Consider the following 24,176-nt stretch of genomic DNA (forward strand, 5'->3'; position numbering starts at 1 on the left):
GTTGCTACATCCAGAAAAATGTGACCTATTAGAAGTGTTATAATGGGCCAGGTATTACCAGCTCCATTGTACAGATAAGAAAACTATTTAAGATGATTTTTATTTATTTTACTATTATTACTATTGAGACAGGGTCTTGCTCTGTCACCCGGGCTGGAGTACAGTGGTGTGAACACAGCTCACTGCAGCCTCGACCTCCTAGTCTCAAGCGATCCTCCTGCCTCAGCCTTCTGAGTAGCTGGGACCATAGGTGCACACCACTGTGCCTGATTATTTTAATTATTTTAATTTTATTTAAAATTATTTAAATAATTATTTTAATTAATTATTTTAATTAATTGATTATTTTACTTTTTTGTAGAGATAGTGTCTCACCACATTGTCCACGCTGGTCTCAAACTCCTCAACTCTAGCAGTCCTCCCACCTCAGCCTCCCAAAGTGCTGGGATTACAGGCGTGAGTCACTGTGCCTGGCCTATTTAAGATGATTTTAAATCATGTTAACAATGCATAATTATTATAAAAATTTGAAAGAAACCCCCTTAACTTCTCTGAAATAAGTCTAATGACATCTTACATAGCCTTCTGGGAATTATTTCTATGTATATTTCTATGTCACTGTGTGTGTTTGTATTCCCAAGTGGAATAATGAACATTATTAAACACCCTTTCTTTGCCAGGATATCTACACATGAGATTTTTTTTTAAACTTTCAAGAGCCGGAAGAGTAAAGTGGTTAGAAGCATAGACTCTGGAGCCAGATTGCCAGGGTTTGAATCCCAGTTCTGCCACTTGTTGACGTGTGACCTTTGGTGAATTATTTAACCTCTCTGTGCCTCTGTCTTCGTCTTTACATGAGACCACTAGGGGTAGGGTAGGTATATTCGGTTGCTAGGGCTGCAGTAGCAAGTTACCACTAACTTTGCAGCTTAAAGCAGCAGAAATTTATTTTCTTGTGGTTCTCAAGGCCAGAAATCCAAAACCAAGGTTTCAGCTGGAAAGGCTCCATCTGGAGGCTCTAAGGGAGGATCCATCCCAGGCCTCTCCCCCAGCTCCTGGTAGTGGCTGTCTACCTCTGGCACTCCTTGGCTTGAGGCATCATAACTCCAGTCTCTCCCTCTGCCTTCACACAGATCTCATCTGTGTCTCTCTGTCTTTCCTTCTTACAGGGATACCTCTCATTGGAGTCTCACTCTACGTTTAGGAGGATCTCATCTCAGTCGCCTAAATTATATCTGCAAAGATCCTTTTCCCAAATAAGGTCACATGTACAAGTACTGGGGTTAGGATTTGGACACATCTTCTCGTGGGACACAATTCAACCTCTGAGGTTGAATCAGGCAGGTGTGAGGGTGACTGAATTAACAGGATTTGGGGGCCCGCAGTGGGCACGGTATGGCGTGGACTATGAATACATGAAACAGGCAAGTTGCTGCCCTGGCTGGCGTCACCAGGGCTCCCTCCCACGCCGGCCCCTGCACTCCCTCTGTGTTCTCGTGGTGCTTTGTCCAGAGGGACCTGGCCATCCTGTAACATTTATCACCAGAGCCACACTGGCTTCTACTGACCCGAGAGCCCTCTAAGCCCAGGGACCAGGCCTCTCCATTCCTATAGACCCGCTTTGTCTTGTTGAAGCTGGGAGGCCACCCGGCCTTGGGTCAGGATGGTAGGTGGGGTAGTAACGGCCTTTTCCGGTCCTCCCTTTCCGTCCCCCTCCCACCCCCTGGCATGTCCTGGCCAAGTCTACACAGGAAGGCCTCGGTTCCCACCGTGAGGCTGCATTGGAACTCTCTGAGCTGCTTCCTGGGGCTGACATAGGCAGCCCGAAGCTGGCACCCTGTGAAACTTCTGCGCCTTTCCCCTACCCCTAATAGGCAGCATGCAGCCAGGGCCCCACACCCCAAGCTGCCATGCTCACCGCTCTGTCCCCACACTCGGTCAGCCCCTTGGGCCAGCTCTCCACCCTGGAGCGGAGCTTCCCTCTTCTGCTCCCCCGGCTGAATAGGCCTGGATGTAGACACAGGCACCATGCCCAGGAGCTGGGCACACTCAAGGCAATTCCCGCCCTCCTTTAGGGAGCTGGTGAGAAAATCCCCATAGAAGCTGAGAGGCTGAGTCCTGCAGCCCAGGGGCTGGGTTTTCCTGAGTGTCTGCTGGCACTGCGTCTGGCAGGGCGGTCTGGGTGGGTGTCCGGCGGCAGCCGTAAGATCAGAAGCCTGTGGGCCTGCTGCTCTGAGCTCACTGCTCTGTTCTCCGTGAGTGGGAGAACAACCCGTTGTGGAGCGATTTCTCTTTCTGGTGGAGCTGCTGCAAAGCTTCCAAGGCTCTAACAACGCCTTTCATTATCCAGGGTCCCCGGTTCTGCCTTTGCAGGGTCCTTAGCGGAGCTGGAGTTCAGCTGGTAAGAGGGAGAGCGTGGGTGTCGAAGTAGCTGGCTCTGCCAGCAGATGGCTGATCCGATGCTGGGTGGGCTTAGCGACGGTTCCTGGCAGTTGGAGCTGCTGTGGCCAGGCCGGTTGATAAGAGTCATCATAGCTGTAAAACAAAGCCTGTGTGTCACCCACTCTGGGCACTTCCATCTTTGCCATCCTGCCCCAAGCGCCGTCCTTGGCACGGACATTTTCCAGTCGGAAATGGACACCCAGGAACTCCAGTGACCTGTGGCAGCTGCCTGGCTCTGCCACCCTTCTTAGGCCTGGACAGAGAAGATGCCATGTCACTTTGTCCATTAAGAGCCCTGTTACTTCTGGGACCCAGTTCAAGGTCCATACTTCCCTAACTCCAGCCGTTTCTTCTCTAACTTCTAGACATTGCTCGAAGCCAAGGGGCTGCAGACTTTGACCTTTTACAGATTCCTCTCCACCCTGAGATCCTTGCTTCTGCCTACCCTCCTGGGGGCCCTGAGCAGGTCTCTGGGAGGGCCCTTTGTTCCAGCCACACTGGACCACCCAGAGGGGAAGGAGAGCATCACAAGGGTTGGGCAATTCCTGGAAAGCTGAGGCTTAGGGGCCTTTGTCCTCACTGGTGTTTGAGTCTGAGCCCCCAGGCTGGCACCTTCAGCCCTCAGTGCTCCGAGGGGCCTGGAGGTGCCTGGGATGATCCTAGGCCTTGTTGTCTTTGCACAGGGTGGGAAAGAGATCCTTCTAGTGGTTTGTTTCTCTGTCTGTGCCAAGCCATGTGGTTCCCAGGCACTTGAAATTGTGGGTTACCCTGGGGACAGATGTTCGGCACAAGACAAGCAACACACAGATGTGGGCCGCAGTCACATCAATCAAATGTGCTTAGTCCCAAAATCAAGGCTTTAAAGTGAGAGAACTGTAGCAGGAAGAGGAAGAAGCACTTGTAACTTGGGGGTTGGAGGGTTGGAAAAACTGTAACATTTACTGAATAGTGTGTCAGGCACTGTGCTACCTAGTTGACAACTCATGAAATTTTCCCAGTAACTCTCTTAAATAAAGACAATTACATTGTTTTTACTTCTTTTTATTTTTGTTTAATTTTATTTATTTATTTATTCATTCATTCATTTTGAGACAGGGTCTCGTTCTGTTACCCAGGCTGGAATGCAGTGAGGCGATCTCAGCTCAATGCAGCCTCCACCTCCAGGCTCAAGCAGTCCTCCTACCTTAGCCTCCTGAGTATCTGGGACTACATGGGGCACGTGCCTTCATGCCTGGCTGAGTTTTCAAAAAATTTTTTGTAGAGATGTGGTCTCACTGTATTTCCCAGGCTGCTCTCAAACTCCTGGGCTCAGACAACCTTCCTGCTTTAGCCTTAATCCCAAAATGTTTGGATTACAGGTGTGAGCCACAGCGCCCAACTTATTATGTTTTCACAGGTGATTAAACTGAAGCCCAGAGAGGTAAAGTATTAATAACTGGCCAGAGGTCACACAGCCTGCATTCAAACCCAAGGCTTCTAATACAGCTGGCAGGCTTCATCTGAAGCGGACTTAAAGGATGGGAAGAACTGTTTTTCCAGTAGTTCACTATTAAAAATTTAGAAGATACAGAAGCCTTGAAAGAACTTTGCAGTAAACACCCATACACCCACCAGTAACCCTCAGTGTTTTTCTCTGTTTCGTTACATATCATTACCCATCCATGAATGTACCTTACTTTTTAATGTATTTCATAGAAAGTTGCAGACCACCCCCTGAATGTTAGCATGACTAACTAGAGTTAACTAGAGTTTAGTATTTAGTTAGGATTATCTTTTATTCTTTTGGTGTAAAATTTGCATGTGGTAAAAGTGAATGCACACATCTAAGTATACTGTTTGAACTTCATATAAATGGATTCATGCCATATGTACTTTTTTGCATTTGGCTTCTTTGACTCAGCATAATGCTTCTGAGATTCATTCATGTGGTTGTGCATATGGATGATTCCTTTTCATTGCTGACTACTGGCCCGTTGTGCGGACATGCCACAGTTTCTTTATCCATTCTGCCGCTGATGGACACTGGAACCAGGTGGTATTGAGATATTAGGAGGAGAGCTGCTTTGACGTTCGTGTGCAAGTCTTTCTGAACATATACTTTCATGTCCCTCTGGTGTATACCCAGGAGTGGAATCGCTGGGCTACAGGGTAGGTATATGTTTAGGTTTATTAAAAAGTGCCATATCTTTGTCTAAAGTGCTTGTACCAATGTACGTTCTCCCCAAGAGTACACTAGCATTGTGATTACTTCCCATTCTCACCACTGTGTGATGTTGTCAGTCATTTTAATTTTAGCCATTCTAGTGGTTGTGCCGTGGTATCGCATTGTGGTTTTCATTTGCATTTCCCTAATGACTAATGACTTTGAGCTCTTTTTCACCTGCTTGTTGTCCATTTGTATGTCTTCGTCTTTGAAGTATCTGTTCAAATCTCTTGCCCATTTTGAAACTTGATTTGCTTGCTCTCTGCTGGATATATGTTTTGCAAATATTTTTCCCCCAGCCTGAGGGGCAGAAGTTTTAAATTGTGATGCAGTCTAACTTATCTATTTTTTCTTTTATGATCATTGCTTTCTGTGTCTAGTCTAATACTTTCGCCTACCAGTTGGAAATAATCTTGGGAGGAAGAAATAGACCCTGAAGGAGGTGCAGGGGGACAGAGCAGCATGAGTGTGGGCTCCAGTGGAGAAGTGCACATTCTGCTGGGTGATGGAGAGGAGCCCTTTGTAGGGGGTGTCTGGGGTTGAGGGGCAGAGGCTCAGAAAGGGAATGCCTTAAACATGAGAGGACTGGACTGGATTCTTTAGACGGTGGAATCCATTGCAAGTTTTAGAGTGGGAAGAGACATGATCACAAGACAGTGAAATGGACAGTCCTCGTGATGTTGGAGCCTGGGGCAGAGTTTCTACTCGGTCACCCTGAGAGCAGCAGCCTCATGCTTCCGGATGCAGGTGGGACTGCCGGGCTGGGAAGCAGGTTTATCTCTGTGGATTCCTGCAGGCCCTCCTGGGCCTTGAGACCACCCAGGTCCCCCCAGATCTCCATGGGCCTATTTATTCTTGCCAAGGAAGCCTGAGCGCTGGGCTAGGCATGTAGCTAGCTGGAAGTCCAGCCCCTTCCCCCAGCCTTAGGGAGTGCTTATATATGTGGATTTAGAGCCAATGCTCCCCATGGCTCCAGATGCTTATGGGACCCTCCCCCTGCCCCCTCTGCCCTCACCTCCTCCCACTCTCACCCTTCTCTCACTGTCCCTCCTTGCATTTACTCCAGCAGCAGGAACTGGAGGCTTGGAAGTTTGCTTTTCCTCCTACCCAGAAATCTCTTCCCCAGATACCTGCAGCCAGGCACTTATTCCACAATCACCTTTTCCAGGCGTCTTCCCTGGCCACCCAGTTTGGAACTGTCCCCCGTCCCCAGGACCCTTTCCTCTTCTTCTTTGGCAGTATTACCATCTAACATCCTCTAGTCACCCATTTGCCTTGTTTATTGCCCATCTCCTCCCCTAGAATGTAAATACTATGAAGGTTTCGGGGTTGTTTTTTAACTCTTTTGTTCACTGCTCTAACCTGTGCCTGCAACAGCATTTGACATTGGCAGGTCCACAGAAACTAAGCACGGCCCGAGTGAATGAGAGACCCACCCTCTCCTTACTCCCAGAACCTCTCTGTTTGATCACAGCTTTGGTTCTGCAGGTAAAAAAAGGAAAAAAGGGGGGATGAGGCCAGGTCACACCTAGGGCCACCCAGCAAATGGAGGAAGCTTCCTTCTCCCAGTCCCCATTGCACAGATGAGGAAACAGACTTTGAGGGGGAAAGGACTTGGCCAAGTGCTAAGCCATAGTTCGTGGCAAAGAAGAAATGAAGCCAATTGCCCTGACTCCCTGCTGTTGAAAGTCCTAATTGGCCTGGGGGAGGCTGGGGCCCAAGCAGGGATGTTTAAGGATGATTATAGCGTCTTTTGGTGCCAGAACATATCTTTGTGTTTCCAAGTGGGGTTGGAGAAGCCTGCAGCCCAAGGGGTTTCTTTTCTTTTCTGGGAAATTCAGACCTCCATCATTTTAACTTTTCCCAGACGAGATGCTGGGACCACACTCAGGGCCTGGGAAGTGGTTACATCAGTATCAGCCAGGCCGCCCTGGCCTTGAGCTCCAAGTGAGACTGTTCAGCCCCAATTCCACAGCCTGTGGACTTCCACAGAGCCGTCCTACCCCGCCCCCACCAGCCCCAGGATTCCTGCCATTCCCCGGGACACTTACGTTTTCCTGGTGACCTGGCTCCTCCTTCTATGTAGGCTGCAGGCTATGGACCAAGGGGAGAAATCCATAGGCAGCCAGGAGCACACACAACATTCATGAGAGTCAGGGCTCCCCGGAGGATGTGGGAGGGAATTTTCTCCCCAGGTACAGACAACTTCACACTGACCTTCACACACCTCTCCTCATGACAGGCAGTCCCAGTCAGTTCTCTCGAAAACCCACTGCTCAAAATTCACAACACTGCTGCGCCTGTTTAATCTAGCGCTGCCTGACCCCTCCACCACCCTGAGAACCCCCAGGACCCCCAGAGCTCCGCCCACAGGGGTAGTTCCACTTTCCTGTGCCCTTTTACAGGGCCTCATCCTCCGCCTCCTCCGAAAGGCTCCTGACAGCACATGCCCTGGATGCTTCTGGAACCAATGCCAACCTTGATCCCTGGTACCCCCGGGCAGCATCACAGAGACACAGGGCAAGATGGAAGGCACCACCCACAGCTTCGTGGCTTTCTGAGTACCCTCGTCTGTCTGATTAAGGTTTTCACCCCTGCAGGTACCTTGAGAGACCTGGTGCCTTAGGTAGAAAGTAGACAGACCTTCCGGCCCACCCGACTCAGGATGTGAGGCTCCGAGATGTTGTTCCTCCTTGCTGGAATCAAAACCAGTCTGTGTGTGTTGGGATGGGGAAGGCACACATGAGGGTCTCGGGGAGGGTCTGGGATCTCTTAAACTAGACAGAACCGTAAACAGTAGGCAGAGCCCATTTCCCAGCGAAGCCCTCAGTTTGATTTTGCTGTTTCTTGGGTCTGTGATCCTCCTTCCCCTACTGTGCTGTGTTGACACATCCTCAGGTACTGTTGACTGGGAAGGGGTAAGAAGGAACTTTCTAGAACTGTCCTATATCAGCACCATCCAATGGAAATCGAATGCAAGCCACATATGTCATTCTAAATGTCCTACCAGCCATATTAAAACAGGCAAGGTAATTTTAATAATGTTTTATTTAATCTGACACATTTAAAATATCTTGCTGGGTGCGATGGTTCATACCTGTAATCCCAGCACGTTGGGAGACCAAGGTGGGTGGGTCACTTGAGGTCAGGAGTTCAAGACCAGTCTGGCCAACATGGTGAAACCCCATCTCTACTTAAAAAAATACAAAACTTAGCTGGGCGTGGTGGTGCACACCTGTAATTCCAGCTACTTGGGAGGTTGAAGTAGGAGAATTACTTGACCCCAGGAGGCAGAGGCTGCAGTGAGCTGAGATCACGCCACTGCATTCTAGCCTGGGCAACAGAGCAAGAATCTGTCTTAAAAAAAGATTATCTTGACATGTAAACAATAAAAATATTAATGAGCTATTTTACATTCTTTTTGTCTTTGAAATCCTGTGTATATCTTGAGCTTACAGCCCTTGTCAATTCAGACAAGCCACTTTTAAGAGCTCAATAATCACTTCTGGCTAGTGGCTATGGCAGCGCAGATCTCGCTATCTTGATCTGGGTGGTAGTTACACGGGTGTAGACGTATGTAAAAATGTGGCTAGCTGTACACTCACGATGTGTGCATTTCACTGTGTGTGTTACTCTTTAAAAGTTTTTAAAAATCCTCTTCAAGGCTCTGCTCAAATGCCTCCCATTTTCCTCAACCCACCCTGGGTTGCAATGAGCTACTTCTGTTGCACTGTGCTTCTGTTAGATTTATACTTGTACTCTAGCTGTGTCTCGCTGTTTCCTCACAGACTGAAGTCTTGGCTCTCACAGACCCAAGAAACGGCAAAATCAAACTGAGGGGTTCGCTGGGAAATGGGCATTGCCTACTGTTGACAGTTCTGTCTGGTTTAAGAGATCCCAGACTCTCCCCAAGACCCTGATGTTTGCCTTCCCCATCCCAACACACACAGACTGGTTCTGATTCCAGAAGAGGAGAAACAACATCTTGCAGCCTCACATCCTGAGTCAGGAGGGCTGACGTGTGTTTCCTATATAAGCGCCCTAAGGTGAAGACCGTGGTTTGTTGATTTTTTTTTTTAATTCCCCAGAGGTCCACAGACTTCCCAATGCTGAACAAGTAAGCATGGCTGAATGGAATCCCCAGGTGTTGTAAACCCTCTCTGGGTTGGCTGCAGGATGCCTGATCATTTGATTCTGTTTTTCAGTCCCGTTCCAGCTGTTGGCAAAGGAGAGGAAGAGGAAGAGGAGGATGGTGTGGGGCTTTGTCTGCCAGCCACCCCAAAGAACTGCCTTCCTCGCCGCCGGGGCATCAGCATCCTGGAGAAGCTCATCAAAACATGCCCGGTGTGGCTGCAGCTGAGTCTGGGCCAGGCAGAGGTGGCCAGGATCCTGCACCGGGTGGTGGCCGGGGTGAGTGGGGCTGTCTCCCATTGGCAGGCACACACACCTGTGACGAGCTCAGGCGTGCTCCACACCTGCCCTGGCTCCCACATGGAAACAGCTACCACACAGATGGCTACCTGTTTATTTCCCTTTCCTACATTTGTCAGCTTTTTGACCACAATTTTTTCCCAGAATACAGACATGGGGGGCTGGTGCGAGGCCTGGTTTCTGCTTTGGGGAGCAGGTGTTCATGGCTGGAGAGCAGGCAGTGGGTGGCTTGCAGGCTCTCTGGGCATTTGGGCACCTGAGAGGCGGGACTGATGCAGTCAGGAGGACCATGCTGGCCTGCTCTGACTTGGAGAGCTCAGCCAGGCATCCAGGGTCTGGAGAGTGTCAATCAGAACTAGGGTAAAAAAATGGCTTTATGCTCCCTGTTTTACATATGCAAATAAGGGGCTATGTGATGGAGTCAAAAGATGTTTTGGAGGTCAGGCTCTGTGAGTTGGGCATGCGGCTTACATTTTCTAAGCCTCACTTTTGTTGCTTTGAAATAGGGGCATTCACACGGCCCCCAAGGCTCTTGTTCATATTGCATGGGAAGACAGATGATGGATGAACGGTGGATGGACGGACAGATGGATGGACAGACAGATGTACAGATAGATGGATAGACGTATGGACGTACAGACAGATAGATAGACAACATATAAGCAGGTGATAGATGATGAAATATGAGTCAGAGCTCATCATATGTTCCTTTCGCCTCCCACACACATTTTCTCCTATAAGATGCTTCCTTTTAAAAACAACTTGAATTTGTTTAATTACCAAAGTGATACACATATGTGTTCATCATTTAACAAAAACCCAAGCTGGACAGAAATGTAAAAAGTAAAGATCTTTTCCACCTACTCTAACCAAACTCACTCCCCAGAAGTTTTTCTTTTTTTAATTGAGATGAAATTCATATAACATAAAATTAGCCATTTAAAAGCATACAGTTCAGTGGCATTTAGTACAGACACAATGTGGTACAACCACCACCTCATCTATTTAGTTCCAAAACATCTCATCATTCAAAACAAAGCCCCACACTCCCTCCCCCTCCTCCCCTCCTGCAGCCCCGTAACCACCAATCTGCTTCTGAAGTCACATTGCATGCGGTATGTCTGTCCGCACATTTTCCATGCATATTAATGCCTCTATAGCAGCAAGCATTCACTGAGTACTTGCTTTGCTTCAGGCAGTCTTGCAAGTTCTTCATGTGAATCTGCCCATTTAACCTCACAGCAGCCCTAGGAGGTAGACGTTGCCACCTTGCCCATTTTATAGATGAGGTAACTGCAGTACAAAGACATCGAGTGCCCTCCCCCAGGGGACACAGTGAGTAAATAGCAGAGTGGGAATCTGGACCCAGGCAGTCTGGGTGCCCTGTGCAATGCTGAGCATACAAGTTTTATTTGGCTTAGCTGGACTCATGTCCCCCAGCCACCGTATACTTTTGATGGTCTCTCCCCTGCTGTGGTTGCGGAACTTGTCTGCCTCCCAGGAAGAGTCCAGACGTGTAAGTACAGGGCTCAGATGGCGAATGGACTCGTTCGCCTCAGACTAGCTAAAATGCATCAAGTCGCCAGTTGGACCCGAAAATCGGAATTACTAGAACTTATCGGGCCTTCTGCCAAGTCCCAGCCTCCCCTTGCCACAGAGGCCCCTGTCACAGGGAGTGGGGACTGTGGTGGCCGGGAAGCACAGCAGTGTCCTGCGAAGACCAGGTGGACCACTGGCCTGGCAAGGACTGGTAGAAAATAAAACCAGGGTCTCCTGGCAGTGGGTGTTCAGCCGGCACCCCCTCTGATCCCCAGCTCCCCCGATAGGTGCTCAGGAATGAGCTTCCCACCCTTGCTGGGAGGATGCAGCTCAAAACCAGCCCAAGGGGAAAATTTTTGATGCCAACGGATGGCCATGTTCTGGATTTTTCTTGGTCATCAAGAAGGGCATGTCCAGGGCAAGTGTGTGGATGGGAATTACCAGACAGTGGGGAGTGGTCCCAAGAGAAGGTGCTGGCTCTCCAGAGCACGCTGGGTGGGACATAGTCATGACTGCTCCGTCAAAAGATTCAGTCTTCTCTTCAGAAACTTAGCCTGGGCGAGGTGGCTCATGCCACCTCACTTTAGGAGCAGCACTTTAGGAGGCCACAGCAGGGAAATTCCTCGAGCCCAGGAGTTCAAGACCAGCCTGGGCAACATGGCGAGACCCCATCTCTACAAAAAATACAAAAATTAGCCAGGCACGGTGGCACGCACCTGTAATCCCAGCTACTCGAGAGGCTGAGATGGGAGAATCACTTGAACCCGGGAGGTGGAAGTTGCAGTGGGCCCAGATCATGCCACTGCACTCCAGCCCAGGTGATAGAGTGAGACTCTGTCAAAAAAAAAAAAGAAAAGATTAAAAAGTTTAAAATAATCACAACTGAAAATAACTGTTGTGGTTCCTTTTGGAGAATGCTTAGTAATTCCAGGCTCTGTGCTTTGCAGATACCATCTTGCAATCATCCTGTGAGGTCAACTTGGCCATTATACCCATTTTACAGATAATGAAACTGAGGCTAAGAGGAGTGCTTTAGTTTGGGTTTCCCCAGAAGCAGACCCTGAGACAAGGATTTGAGTGCAAGTGGATTATTTGGGTAGTAACCCCAGGAAGCACCAGTAGGGGAACCAAGCCAGGGGAAGGGACTGATGCCAATAAAAGGTACATTGTCATGAGAGTTACCCTTAGGGGCAACTGGAGCTGAATCCTGCTGGGGAACTCTGGGAGCCAGTGTGGAACACACATCTCATGGTTATCCCAGCCGAGGGGTGATGGAGCTCATATTATTCACCAACTCCTGATAGTCATGAGCTGTGAGGATGCATCTTCCAGCACTTTTTTTTTTTTTTTTTTTTTTTTTTTGGTGAAACAGAGTCTTGCTCTGTTGCCCAGGCTGCAGTGCAGTGGCACAATCTCAGCTCACTGCAACCTCCACCTCCTGGGTTCAAGCGATTCTCCTGCCTCAGCCTCCTGAGTAGCTGAGACTACAGGCATGTGCCACCATACCTGGCTAATTTTGTATTTTTAGTAGAGATAGGGTTTCACCATGTTGGCCAGGCTGGTCTTGAACTCCTGACCTCAGGGGATCCTCCCGCCTCGGCCTCCCAAAGTGCTGGGATTACAGGTGTGAGCCACCACGCCCGGCCCCCTTCTCTCTTCCTTGACTGTAAGATCTGACTCTTGCCAGAAACGGTCCTTGGGTGAAGAGATGCAGAGCTGGCTAGTGGAAGGAGGGCTGGAGTCAACTAAAAAGATAAGGCTCCACCGGGATGGGTGGGACACCAGCCGTACCTACCACTAGAGTGGGCTAACTTTCCCAGAGATCACACAGCTAGTGAGGTACAGGGCTGAGGTTTGAACTGAGGCCTAGCAAGGCTCAAGCCCATCCCTCCAGAAGTGAGTAGCAGGAAAGACATGAAAGTAATTTTCTGAGATCAACCAGTACTGGATGGGTTTGGATATGAGCCACGTTTATAAAGATGGGTAAGATACAGTCTTACCACTGTCTTCTTCAAGGGTCTGGTGGGGACTCCATGCACAAATATGAACTGTAAAGGCACCAGGAGGGGATAGCTAAGTGCTTTGTGAAAGGCAGTGCAGCGAGTTACCTGGAGCAGGAAGAGAGCACATCCAGGTGGGGTGATCTGGGCAGACTTCCTGGAGGAGGCAGACACCAAGCTGGGCCATGAAGGATGGATCGGCAGGGTGGGATGGGGGAGCTGACAGAGTCTGCTGGAGAGTAGCGGGTGATGGAACAGCAAGGGCCAAGGCCCAGAGGTGGACGTGAGCCTGGCTGGGGCCCTTGAGGATGAAAGAGAGTGGAGGGATTGGAGCCTACTGGAACCCTGGAGAGCAGGACCGTGTTGCATTCATCTACCTGTGACACCATTGACTGATTCGGGTCTGGGAGCACAGAGTGAGCCTGGCACTGATTGTTCATTGGAACAAATGAATGAGGATAGCAGGTGTGCAGGTCTACTTCTTCCAAATGGACAAAGCCAAGCTAGGTTGCTCAGGGCCTGTGGCAAGAGGCAAAGGCCATGGGACTTAGTTCATTTTCTAGGTGAGCACAAGTTAAAGCAAGACCTTGGGCCTTAATCCCAGCCTCAGTGGTGCAACAAGCCCGGACACTCCTTCAGCCCCGGCAGGGGGAGGCACCCAGGCAGCCAAGGCCCAGAGAACGCTGCTACAATCCAGGTGCTGAGTACAGAAGATGTTGAGACCACAGGTGACTGCACTAAATGAATCAACCATTCCCTTCCCACTGCCGCCCATTCTCCACCCGCTCCTGAGGGCGCAGCAGCTGGGTCAGCCCTGAGAACAACAGAGTAGAGGAACTGTGCCATCTGTTGCCTTCCCTGCTGTCTGTCTTTACGCCCCACTCCTCCCGTGCACCTCTATATTTTCAAGCATAAGGAAGGCCCTGAGTGCATGTGCTGGTACAAAGACTGGCAACTTTTACCCAGTTGCTATATGCATGATCTTACTTGATCCTCAGCAATTTCTATCAGGTAGGCGTTAGTGTTCCCATTTTCAGATGAGGAAACAGAGGCACAGAGAAGTCAACTCATTTGCCTGAAGTCACACAGCTGGTGAAAGCAGAGTCTGTGTGGTGTGATCTTCAGCTGGCAAGGCCCTTTGCTGCACAATAGCACTCCCACGGAACTGGCTTCCATGCAACGATGTCATTGTTTCTAAAGATACAGACACTAGGCTGGGCGCGGTGGCTCATGCCTATAATCCCAGCCCTTTGGGGAGGCCAAGGCGGGTGGATCACCTGAGGTCAGGAGTTTGAGACCAGCCTGGCCAACATGATGAAACCACGTCTCTACTAAAAATACAAAAAATTAGCCAGGCATGGTGCTGGGCGCCTGTAATCCCAGCTACTCAGGAGGCTGAGGCAGGAGAATCACTTGAACCTGCGAAGGCAGAGGTTGCAGTGAGCCAAGATCGCGCCACTGCCCTCTAGCCTGGGCAACAAGAGTGAAACTCTGTCTCAAAAAAAAAAAAAAAAAAAAAAGATTCAGACGCCATAGGTGGTCCCCAGGCTGTGGGAACTCAAAAGGTCTTCAGAGACCACCTAGGTCTACCCCTGCTGGCACCGATGAGACACAGTGCTTCATTGTATCTGGCGCTGGTGCTCAGGAGGCTGGAGATCCAGGCCCTTTGTTCCAAGTATCTGTATGACCTTGACCACATCCCTCCCCTTCCCTGCTATCCACCTCCCCTCCTTGCAGCCTGCTTCTCTGATAAGGTTTTGGGAACATATTGGCCCATTTTTTGATTTGTGTGTATCCAGAAGCAAGGCAACCAACAGCCACCTTTATTCTGCATTCAGGCTGATGTTTAAAAATTTTTATTTTAGAATAGTTTTAGATTTACAGAAAAGTTGCAAAGATGGTACAAGGAGTTCCCATATACTCCACACCAGTTTCCCCCGTTGTTAACATCTAGCATTAGTGTGGTACATTCACCACAATTAAGAAACTGATCTTGATACATTAGTATTAACTAAAGCCCGTACTTTATTCAGATTTCCTGAGTTTTGTTTTGTTTTGTTTTTGAGACAGGTCTTGCTTTGTCACCCAAGCTGGAGTGCAGTGGTGCAATCACGGCTCACTGCAGCCTACCTCCTAGGCTCAAGTGATTCTCCTTCCTCAGCTTCCTGAGTAGCTGGGATTACAGGCACACACTACCATGCCCAGCTAATTTAGTTTTTACTTTTTGTAGACACGAGATCTCCCTATGTTGCCCAGGCTGGTCTTGAACTCCTGGGCTCAAGCAATCCTCCCACCTCGGCCTCCCATACCGCTGGAATTACAGGCGTAAGCCACCATGCCTGGCCATCTTTTACCTAACATCTTTTCTCTGCTCCTGGATCACATCCCATGTTACATTTAGTCATCTTATCTCCTTAGGCTTCTCTTGGCTGTGACATTTGCTCAGACTTCCTCTGTTTTTGATGATCTTGGCAGTTTTGAGGAACAGTGATGAGGTATTTTGTAGAATGTTCCTCGACCAGGACTTGTCTGATGGTTAGACTGGGGTTAGGGATTTGGGGAAGACCACAGTGGTAAAATATTCTAATCACATCATATGAAGGCAACAGACTCTCGGAATGACTTACCACTGGTAATGTTGACCTTGATCAACTGCTGAGGTTCTGTTCGCAGGGTTTCTGCACTTCAAAGTGACTCTTTCCCCCACTGCCTCTCTAGACTGTACTTTCCGGAAGGCAGTCGGCGTGCTCAGCCCGCCTTTAAGGAATGGGGAATTATACTCCACCTCCTTGATTTGCTATCTAATATACTATTTGGAATTTGTCTGTGCAAGAGATTTGCCTCTTCTCTCCCATCTATTTATTAAGCCATTTACTTACATCATTGTGGAATCAGGGGTACTTTTATACTTTGGACTATAATCCAATATTACTTGAATTATTTTGTTGTTCAAAGTGTTCCAGCTTTGGCCCCTGGGAGTCTTTCGGTTGGCTCCTGTATGCCTTTGACACACCACCCTCACTGTGCATGTGGGTGTGTGTTTTGTTTTTTGGAACACATCATTATTTCCTGGCAATACAAGACACTCCACGCTCGTCTTATATATTTCCTGCCCCAGTCCTAGAATCAGCCATTTCTCCAAGAAGCCCTCATTCCTTTTATATAGAATGATATTAGGAACCAAGATCTGGGCGCCGTGGGTGTTTGTTGCTACTGGAGAGTCAGTTGCTTCTAGGCCAAGGTGGTTTTTCATAAAAGAAACCTCTTTTAAGGTTGCTTTTGGTGGTGAAGGAGGTGAAGGGTTGGCTTAAAAGTTGTAGTAACCTGAGTTGTGATATGGACCAGCCATCTAGGTGGTTCAAAGCACCCTCCCTAGGTGTGAACCCAAGGAGTACCAATTCTGTTCAGTATTAGTTTGGTAAAAACCTTCAGTGGGCCAGGTGCAGTGGCTCATGCCTGTAATCCTGGCACTTTGGGAGGCCGAGGCGGGTGGATCACCTGAGGTCAGGAGTTCAAGACTAGCTTGGCCAACATGGTGAAACCCCATCTCTGCTTAAAATAGAAAAAAATAGCCAGGAGTGGTGGCAGGCATCTGTAATCCCAGCTACTTGGAAGGCTGAGGCAGGAGAATCGCTTGAACCCGGGAAGCTGCAGTGAGAAAAGATCGCACCACTATACTCCAGCCCGGGCAACAAGAGCAAAACTCTGTCTAAAAAAAAAAAAAAAAACCTTCAGTGAAGTGCCTCTGTTGTGAGACCAGGGGAAAAGGCATAACCATCAATCATTGCAGGATTACTTTGGACTAAGCACCATCTCTCATTTTTCCAACAACCCTGCAAAACAGGGGTGTGATCTCTATTCTGTAAGTGAGGAAACTCAGCTCTGAGAAGGAAAGAAGCCTGCCTGAGTCATATGGCTACCAAGTTGTGGAACTTGATTTAAACCCACAACTGACTGTCTCTAAAAGCTTAAAAAAAAAAAAACAGTGTCTTGGCCTCACCCCCAGAAATGCTTGTCTCTTTGTTTTGGAGTGAGCCTCAGCCATCGGCATGTTTTAAAAGCTTCCTGGGTAATTCTGCCGTGTAGCCAGAGTTGAGAATTGCTGCTCTGTGCTACGCTAATGGGAAAGGTGGGCCTCAGTTTCCCCATATGTAAAATAAAGATATTGGGCAATATGTACCTTTATTCCATTTCCAGTCCTCAGTGGTTCTGATGATTTGTGGCTTGACTTTCTTACAGCTCTGTACACACACACACACACACACACACACACACACACACACACACACACCCCTACACCCCTAAGCTCTGTCAGAGTAAGGACTGAGGATATGAGGACCTTTGTCCAGGATGGGCCCCAGCCACTGGACTGCCAACCTCCACAGGCACAACCCCTGTGGACGTAGCCTCTCAGAAGAGCCAGCCACTTCTGTTTCTGCCCTAATGGGCATGATTGGAAATTTTCCCCAAGCAGCTGGAAAATAATCCTAAAATAACAAAAGTGGAAAAGCAGATAGCTCTGAATTGTCCAGGCCAAAAATGAATAGTAAAAACAAAACCCCTTATGGTGCATTTAGCTTTGGATTTTTATGTATTTTTTTGGAGAGGAAGAGGGGAGTGTGGTGGCTGCATAATTCTCTCCCTAAGCATATTCTGTCCCAGCTGTTAGTGAAATAAGCTGGTCTTTCCAAAACTCACCCTGGCTAAAGGTAGACAGGAAGAGGGTCTGAAGACTGGCGGTACTATTTCCTGGATTGCATTAATTTACCATGAAACTTACCCTCTTGCAAGACTCTTAGGGACTGGGAAAGAACCCCAGGGCACTGATGCTAGAAGAGTATCTTCTAGAAGAAAGGAGTCCTGGAATTGTTCAGCCTACCTCCCTTGTTATGAACTGGAAAAAGCCAGCTCAGAAAGGGGAAGTGACTTGCTCAAGGACACAGAGAAAACCAATGTCAGAACTAGGAAGGACACAAGTGTCTGACCCACAGCCCGGTGCTCTCACCACTGCCCGCTGTTGTTTTGGCGGGGGGTTGCGTGGGGGAATGCTAACTCTTCAAAGAAAATTGGACTCTCACAGTGGCAAGAGCCCAGCAGTTTGTACAATTGATGGAAAAGGATTTTTCTGTTTTCTGAGGATCCCTAATGCAATGCAGTGAGGGATGAAAAATGGAGGAAACACACACACACACACACACACACACACACACACACACACACACACACACGAAGGAACAGCTGACTCAGCAAGGTGTCAGACCAGGCTTGTTCCCAGAGAGGAGAGAGGTTGAGTGAGGACCCTGGGCCTAGGAAGTTTTGTTAGTGGCTAATCAGGGAAGGCTTTCAGGAGCAGTGGCAGATGGAGGGTACTACCATGGGCATGAATGTGAACTGCTCTGTTTGTAGGAACCCCAGGCAGCCCCCTGTCAGTGTCCTGGAGGTGGACAAAGGTGGCCCTGGCACCAGCACTTGCCTTCCTGTGTTCCCTCACTGCTCCACCTGGCTCATCTGCTCTGCCTGGCTCTTCTTCCCATCGAGGTTGAGCCCTGAAGTCCAGAGCTGCCCATCAGGATGCCTTTCCCTGTGCAGGGTGCCCCATGTCCTGCATGTTGCCCTTTTGATTCATGGAGCCATCCATAAACACTGACATCAGGAATGCTAGGGGCTTTGTGACATTCATTCTCAGGGTCAGGAGGCAGGTAGAGGGGGTCTGGGGAAGGAAGTGTTACCAGAAAGGGGTCCCAAGCCGGACCCTAAGAAAGGGTTCTTGGACCTTAGGCAAGAAAGAATCAGGGGCAAGTCCGCAGCGTAAAGTGAAAGCAAGTTTATTAGGAAAGTAAGGGGATAAAGAATAGCTACTCCATGGGCAGAGCAGTAGCATGGGCTGCTCGAATGAATGTGCTTAGAGTTATTTATCAATCAAACGCGGGGTGGATTATTCATGAGTTTTCTGGGAAAAGGGTAGGCATTTCCTGGAACTAAGGGTTTCCCCCCTTTTTAGACTACATAGGGTAACTTCTGGACTGCCATGGCATTTGTAAACGGTCATAGTGCTGGTGAGAGTGTCTTTTAGCTTGCTAATGCATCATAATTAACACATCATGAGCAGCGAGGATGACCAGAGGCCACTTTCATTGCCATCTTGGTTTTGATGGGTTTGGGCCGGCTTCTTTACCACATCTTGTTTTATTGTGACCTGTGACTAAGAATGCCTAACCTCCTGGGAATGCAGCCCAGCCGGTCTCAGCTGCCCCAGCCCCTATTCAAGATGGCGCTTCTCTTGAGCTGTAAGAAAGGTGCTCTGGAGCTATATGAAAATCAATGGATCACCTCTGACAGAAGTACCACATATTGACTGCTTACTATGTAGCAGGCACTCTGCTGATACCACCTGTGCAGCCTTTTCAACGATCCTTTGAGGCACTGGGTTAGTGGTGAATGCTTTCAACTTCAAGTGACAGCAAGCCCAGCTATGGTAGCTTCAGCCATAAGGATGCTATTGTTTATCTAGTGGGAAGAAGTCTGGAGGTTGGAGTCCAGGGCTAGTTTAGCAGCTCTTTGATGCCTTCAGTTCCTACTATGTTCCCTCACTGCTTCTCCTGGGCTTCTCTCTACCCTTCTATTCCTCTGTCTTCAAGGTGCTGGCTTTTGGTCCTCAGGTTTCTCACCTCATGGTTGCAGAATGGCAGCTGCAGCTCCAGACACCTCACCCATTCAAAGGCAGGAGGTCACAGGCAAATGGCTTTCTCCTCCTAGGCTCTGCATTGTTGTTAGGGAACATGTGTTGTTGCAAATGCTTTATTGATCACCTGTGATATGACGAAGGCTAGGAAAGGGGGTGAATGGCCAAGGACAGCAGTTATGGTCAAGATCGGCTCTGACCAAATGTGATACATCTCCTGAGTCAGGGCACTTTGCCACCGGAACCGGAATCAGAGTCTGTTAGCAAGGAAGGGGAGAGGGGACTGGTTCTTGGGGAGCTAACTCAGTAAGTATCACAGGCAGGGACTATTATGACCCCATTTCACAGAAAAAGAAGCCACCCAGAGAGTTCACATAGCTCCAAGTGGCTAACTAAGGACTAAACTTGGAAAGCTCGGCTCCAGAGCATGCGGGCAGAAGGTCTTACATGAAAGGGTTCAAGGTCCGACACTCCGGACCTGCTGCTTGAATGCCCATTCCCTTTCCCGTCTCCTTACTAACCTGTACCTCACTCTATTTTCTCATCTGCATAGAGGGTGTGATATTCAGAGCCTCAGGGAAGGAGCTGTTGCAGGTATCTAAAATCCCTAGCCTGGTGCCTGGCATGGAGTACATGCTTATTTACCACCAGTGGGTTGGTTGGGCTGGAGGTTATGTATTGTAGTGGTCACAAATGTGGCCTGGAGGTCACGTGTCTTGCATTCTTGTTCTGGCTTTGACACTAACAAGTGATGTGACCTCAGGAGGTCATTTCACTTCTCCAGGTTTCTTTGGCTGTAGAGTGAGGGGCTGGACCACATCACTGACTTTGAAACTTTCCCACTGAGCTGTGTGTATTCATCAGCAATGCCTGATGGAAGAGAGTAGGGGGATACCCAAAGGTGGAGGCCCCATGTCTGTATACCTCATGGCTATATCATTACCTACTTTACATAACAAGCCAACCCAACATTCAGTGACTTACAACAGTCACTATTTTATATTTGCTCATATTTCTATGGGTCAGCAATTTAGGCTGGGTTCAGCCGAGCAGTTCTTCTGCTGGTCTTTGCTGGGGTCAGTCATGCAGCTGCAATCATCTAGCAGCTTGACCAGAGGAGGATGGTCTATGATGGCCTCACTCATGTGTCTTGTGGTGGGTGCTGGCTGTTGGCTGGGCCACACAACTCCAGCTGGCTAGCTCAGGCTTCTTTACATGACAGCATAGTCCAAAGGGTGACATGGAAGCTGCATGCCTCTTGAAGCCCAAGCTCAGAACTCCACAGTGTCTCTTCTGCTGCATTTTTTTGGTCAATGCCAGTCCCAAGGCCATGCTGTTTTCACCAAGAGGTGAAAATAGACTCCATCTCTTGATAGGGGGAGCAGCAAAGACTTTGTGGCTCTTTTTAATCTACTGTAGAGGTGAATGCTCTTTGAGTCCTTTTTCCTGTCTCTTTGGTCAGCTGCAAGCATAGTAATAATCCTATTAATAGTTGTCATTTATTTGTCTAATGATATTAGGCACTTAAAATCATAGCATGTGATTTGGATCAGTAAATGAGAGCAATCTATAATAATAATTAATAATAATCAGGATTATAAGTTATTAAGTACATTTTCTGTGCCAAGCATTTTATATACATGATCAGCAATTCTTACAGCAATGCTGAATGATGTATCTTATTGTCCTCATGTTCAAATGAGGACACTGAGACCCCAAGAAGTAAAAGTAACTTGCCCACAGCTGGTGAGGGGCAGAGGTAGTATTTGTTTTTCACTGTGTCTCTAAACAGCTGGCTGCAGGGGGCAGAAAGGGGGGTGGGCTTTGAGACTTTTCACATGGAAACCCCAAAGGTGTTGGAGAAAGGGCTCTGGGTGGTCCTTCGGCTCTCCACCCCACCATGTACTCACCTGTAACAGCCATCATGGGCAACATCCCGTTGAAGTATGACCTGGGGACACCCGATCAGGGAGTGGGCAGGGGGGGCGATGTGGATATGAACAACTCATGAAGATGGCTGCTGCCTGACACTGACTTGGGCCAAACTCTGCCAGGTTTAAGCTGAGATAATTCACCATAATATAATCTAAAATGTTCTTCAGGTGTCACTGCAGCACAGTGATGCTGTTTTTGAGGTGCTGCCTGTGAATACCTTTTAGAAGGGTCTCCATGACTAGCTCAGCAGCTAAACCTCCCCAGAGAGGAACAGAACAGACCCTCTTATTCCAGTTGGCCAGAGCAGACCACTGACCTGGGCTCTTGCCCACAGCAGGTACTTGTCAATGTCACCCTCACCCATGACCACCTGGACAGGAAACATCAGAGGACTCCTGGAGCCACGCCAAACTCAGAGTCCCTCCCTGCCCCACTCTCCATTGTGAACTCACAGCCTCCAGCCTCCTCCGCCCCCCCAGGCCAGCGCCTTATGGTTTTCAGTCAGAAGACAAGAGCCACACGAGAGCCCTGTGGCCATGCTGAAAGGGTGGGTGATGGGTTCAGAACTGGGGAGCTGGCAGAGTCCAACCTCGGGGACTTTCCAGCCCTGTCGACACGCTGTGTAGATAACACAGCCCAACAGCGAGAGGGGAGCGAGATGCTTCACCATGTGGTGGGGATGCCTGACCCTAGTCCTGCTCTGGCAGTTGCCACCTGTGTGGCTCTGGGGAGGACTGAGTGATACCAGTCCTGGCACCTGTAAGGCTCCTGGCCCAGTGTGCACACGCTAGCCGCCGTTTTAACTTCTGCCTCCATGCTATGGACTTGAACCACTCTCTCTTTAGTTTATAATCTTGCGTTCGCCCCCTCTTGCCCTGGATCTGTAAGTTTCATCTCTTCTGGGGTCAGGCAGTCCCTTCTGATTCTTTTTCACAGTAAACACACATGGTGGACAGACTCCCAGGTCTAGGTGGAGCCTGAGACCAGGAGACAGAAGCTCAAAACCAGCTATGGGTGGGGTGAGTGGAGCATGGTCCTCAGTGAGCGTCCTGTTGGATGCTTTCCTCTGCAACTTTTCCATACATCTTCCAACCAGAGAGGCAGGGCCTTGGTTTCATTTTTTGTTTCTGCTGGGTGATGGCAGGTGTTGCCACCCCTATTTATGGACAAGAACACGGAGGCTCAGAGAAACCATACAATCACCCAGGGTCCCAGGGCTGGTAACTGGCTGCTCAGGGCTGTCTGAGAGCCCAGAAAGAAATACAGTTTGTGGGCCTGTCCCCAGCTGGAGGAGCTCCCTCTGAGAGCTCCTGCCTCTTTTTTTTTTTTTTTTTCTTTCTTTCTTGGAATGTGAGGATGGAGAACAGGGTCCGTGTCTGAACAAAGTGAGGAAACCTAGAAATAGCTATGGGCTGGGTGTGAAAGAGCTGATTCAATGCAGAGCAGCATCGAAGGACAGCCTAGTTGAAGCCAGCACCCAGGATTTGTCACGCCAGTCACCCTAGGGAGAGATGAGTGGGGACTAAGCGCATCAAAATAGTTAGGGGAGAAAGTAACCATCAGTAGAGTAAAAATATATATGTTGTACTGTGACCCTGGCCCGTGTAGACCTGTACCCTCCAACAAGAAGTCGACCCTTATTATAGGCAAAGGTCTTCTATTTTATTTTCTTCTGTTTCATTCTGGAAAAAGAAATTTTGGGTGGCATTAGCACTAATGGGTCATGACCTGCAGTTTGAAAAGCACTGCCCTTCCTTCCTGTGCCATCCCTGCCCCTAAAGGTGAGGCAGCCCTGCCATGCGCCTGTGCTTCTAACCAGTGACCTGGGGTGTGTCCCCTACACGTGCACCACAAAGAGAGCACTTTCCCAGTGCGGACAGAAATCTACAGTTTGGTTGCAATTTAGGAGGGCTCCAGCCTCAGCTCCCACCCTGACTCGGGGTCAGGGGTCAAAGTTTGCCTTCCCAGTGGCACCACTGGCTCCTGCTCTGCCTTTCTTTCCATGCCCTACTCAGCAGAGAGGCCCTGAGGGCACCCCAGAGTTCCCTCATGGTAGATACACACACACATACACACACACACACACACTCTCTCACACACACTGTCCACCTTAACTAATGACATTCAGGCCAGGCACAGTGGCTCACGCCTGTAATCCCAGCACTTTGGGAGGCCAAGGTGGGTGGATCACTTGAAATCAGGAGTTGGAGACCAGCCTGGCCAACATGATGAAGCTCCATCTCCACAAAAATACAAAAATTAGCCAGGCATGGTAGTGCATGCCTGTAATCCCAGCTAGTCGGAAGGCTGAGGCAGGAGAATCACTTGAACTCTGGTGGCAGAGGTTGCAGTGGGCTGAGATCATGCCATTGTGCTCCAGCCTCAGCGACAAAGTGAGACTCGGTCTCAAAAAAAAAAAAAAAAGTGACATTCAGAAAATGTGATTAATTATGGAGTTTATTCTAGCACAAAACTCGAGAGTAGCCACCCAGGAGACACCGACTCCAAATGAACAAGGCCAGCGTTGAAGGTGAAGTTAAGGTTTTATACAGATAGAGACAGAGAAGTTTTAGCAGAATGACATTTTCCATATGAGACCACTGCATGCCCCAGTGATCTGATTGGTTACAGATTGCTACATCCTGGGAAGATTACTTTATTACTCCTGTTAAATTAAGTTTAGCCTAATGCTGCCTCCTTACATATTTTAAGTTCTGCTTAAAGGTTTTTCTGGGCATAGTGAACTGTAACCTAACTGCAGGTGTAAACAGATGTAAATTACTCTCGTGACAATCACTGAGTCTTGGCCAGTCAAAGGTGGCCAACTGGTCAAACAGTGTTCAAACAAGGCAAATGCCGAGCTGTAACCAATCCAACTGTTTCTGTACCTCACTTCCAGTTTTTGTCCATTACTTTCCTTTTACTGTTCATAAATCTTCCACTA

At 48.8% G+C, this 24,176-nt stretch overlaps 1 protein-coding gene across 8 annotated transcripts in view; it reads left to right on the plus strand.

The window, feature by feature from the left end:
- Positions 1-24,176, plus strand: part of RIN3 (Ras and Rab interactor 3) — a 183,973-nt gene that overhangs the window by 32,515 nt on the left and 127,282 nt on the right. For all 8 annotated transcript variants that reach the window (XR_012416082.1, XR_012416083.1, XM_065549265.1 and 5 more), the window contains exon 2: positions 8,851-9,055. Coding sequence is in view for 4 of the 8 variants with exons in the window: in XM_065549265.1 (XP_065405337.1) it covers positions 8,851-9,055 (205 nt within the window). In the remaining 4 variants the exon portion in view is untranslated. The remainder of the gene's footprint in view (positions 1-8,850; positions 9,056-24,176) is intronic.

The sequence above is a fragment of the Macaca fascicularis genome, chromosome 7 (genome assembly GCF_037993035.2).
Source record: "Macaca fascicularis isolate 582-1 chromosome 7, T2T-MFA8v1.1".
Taxonomy (NCBI): Eukaryota; Metazoa; Chordata; class Mammalia; order Primates; family Cercopithecidae; genus Macaca; species Macaca fascicularis.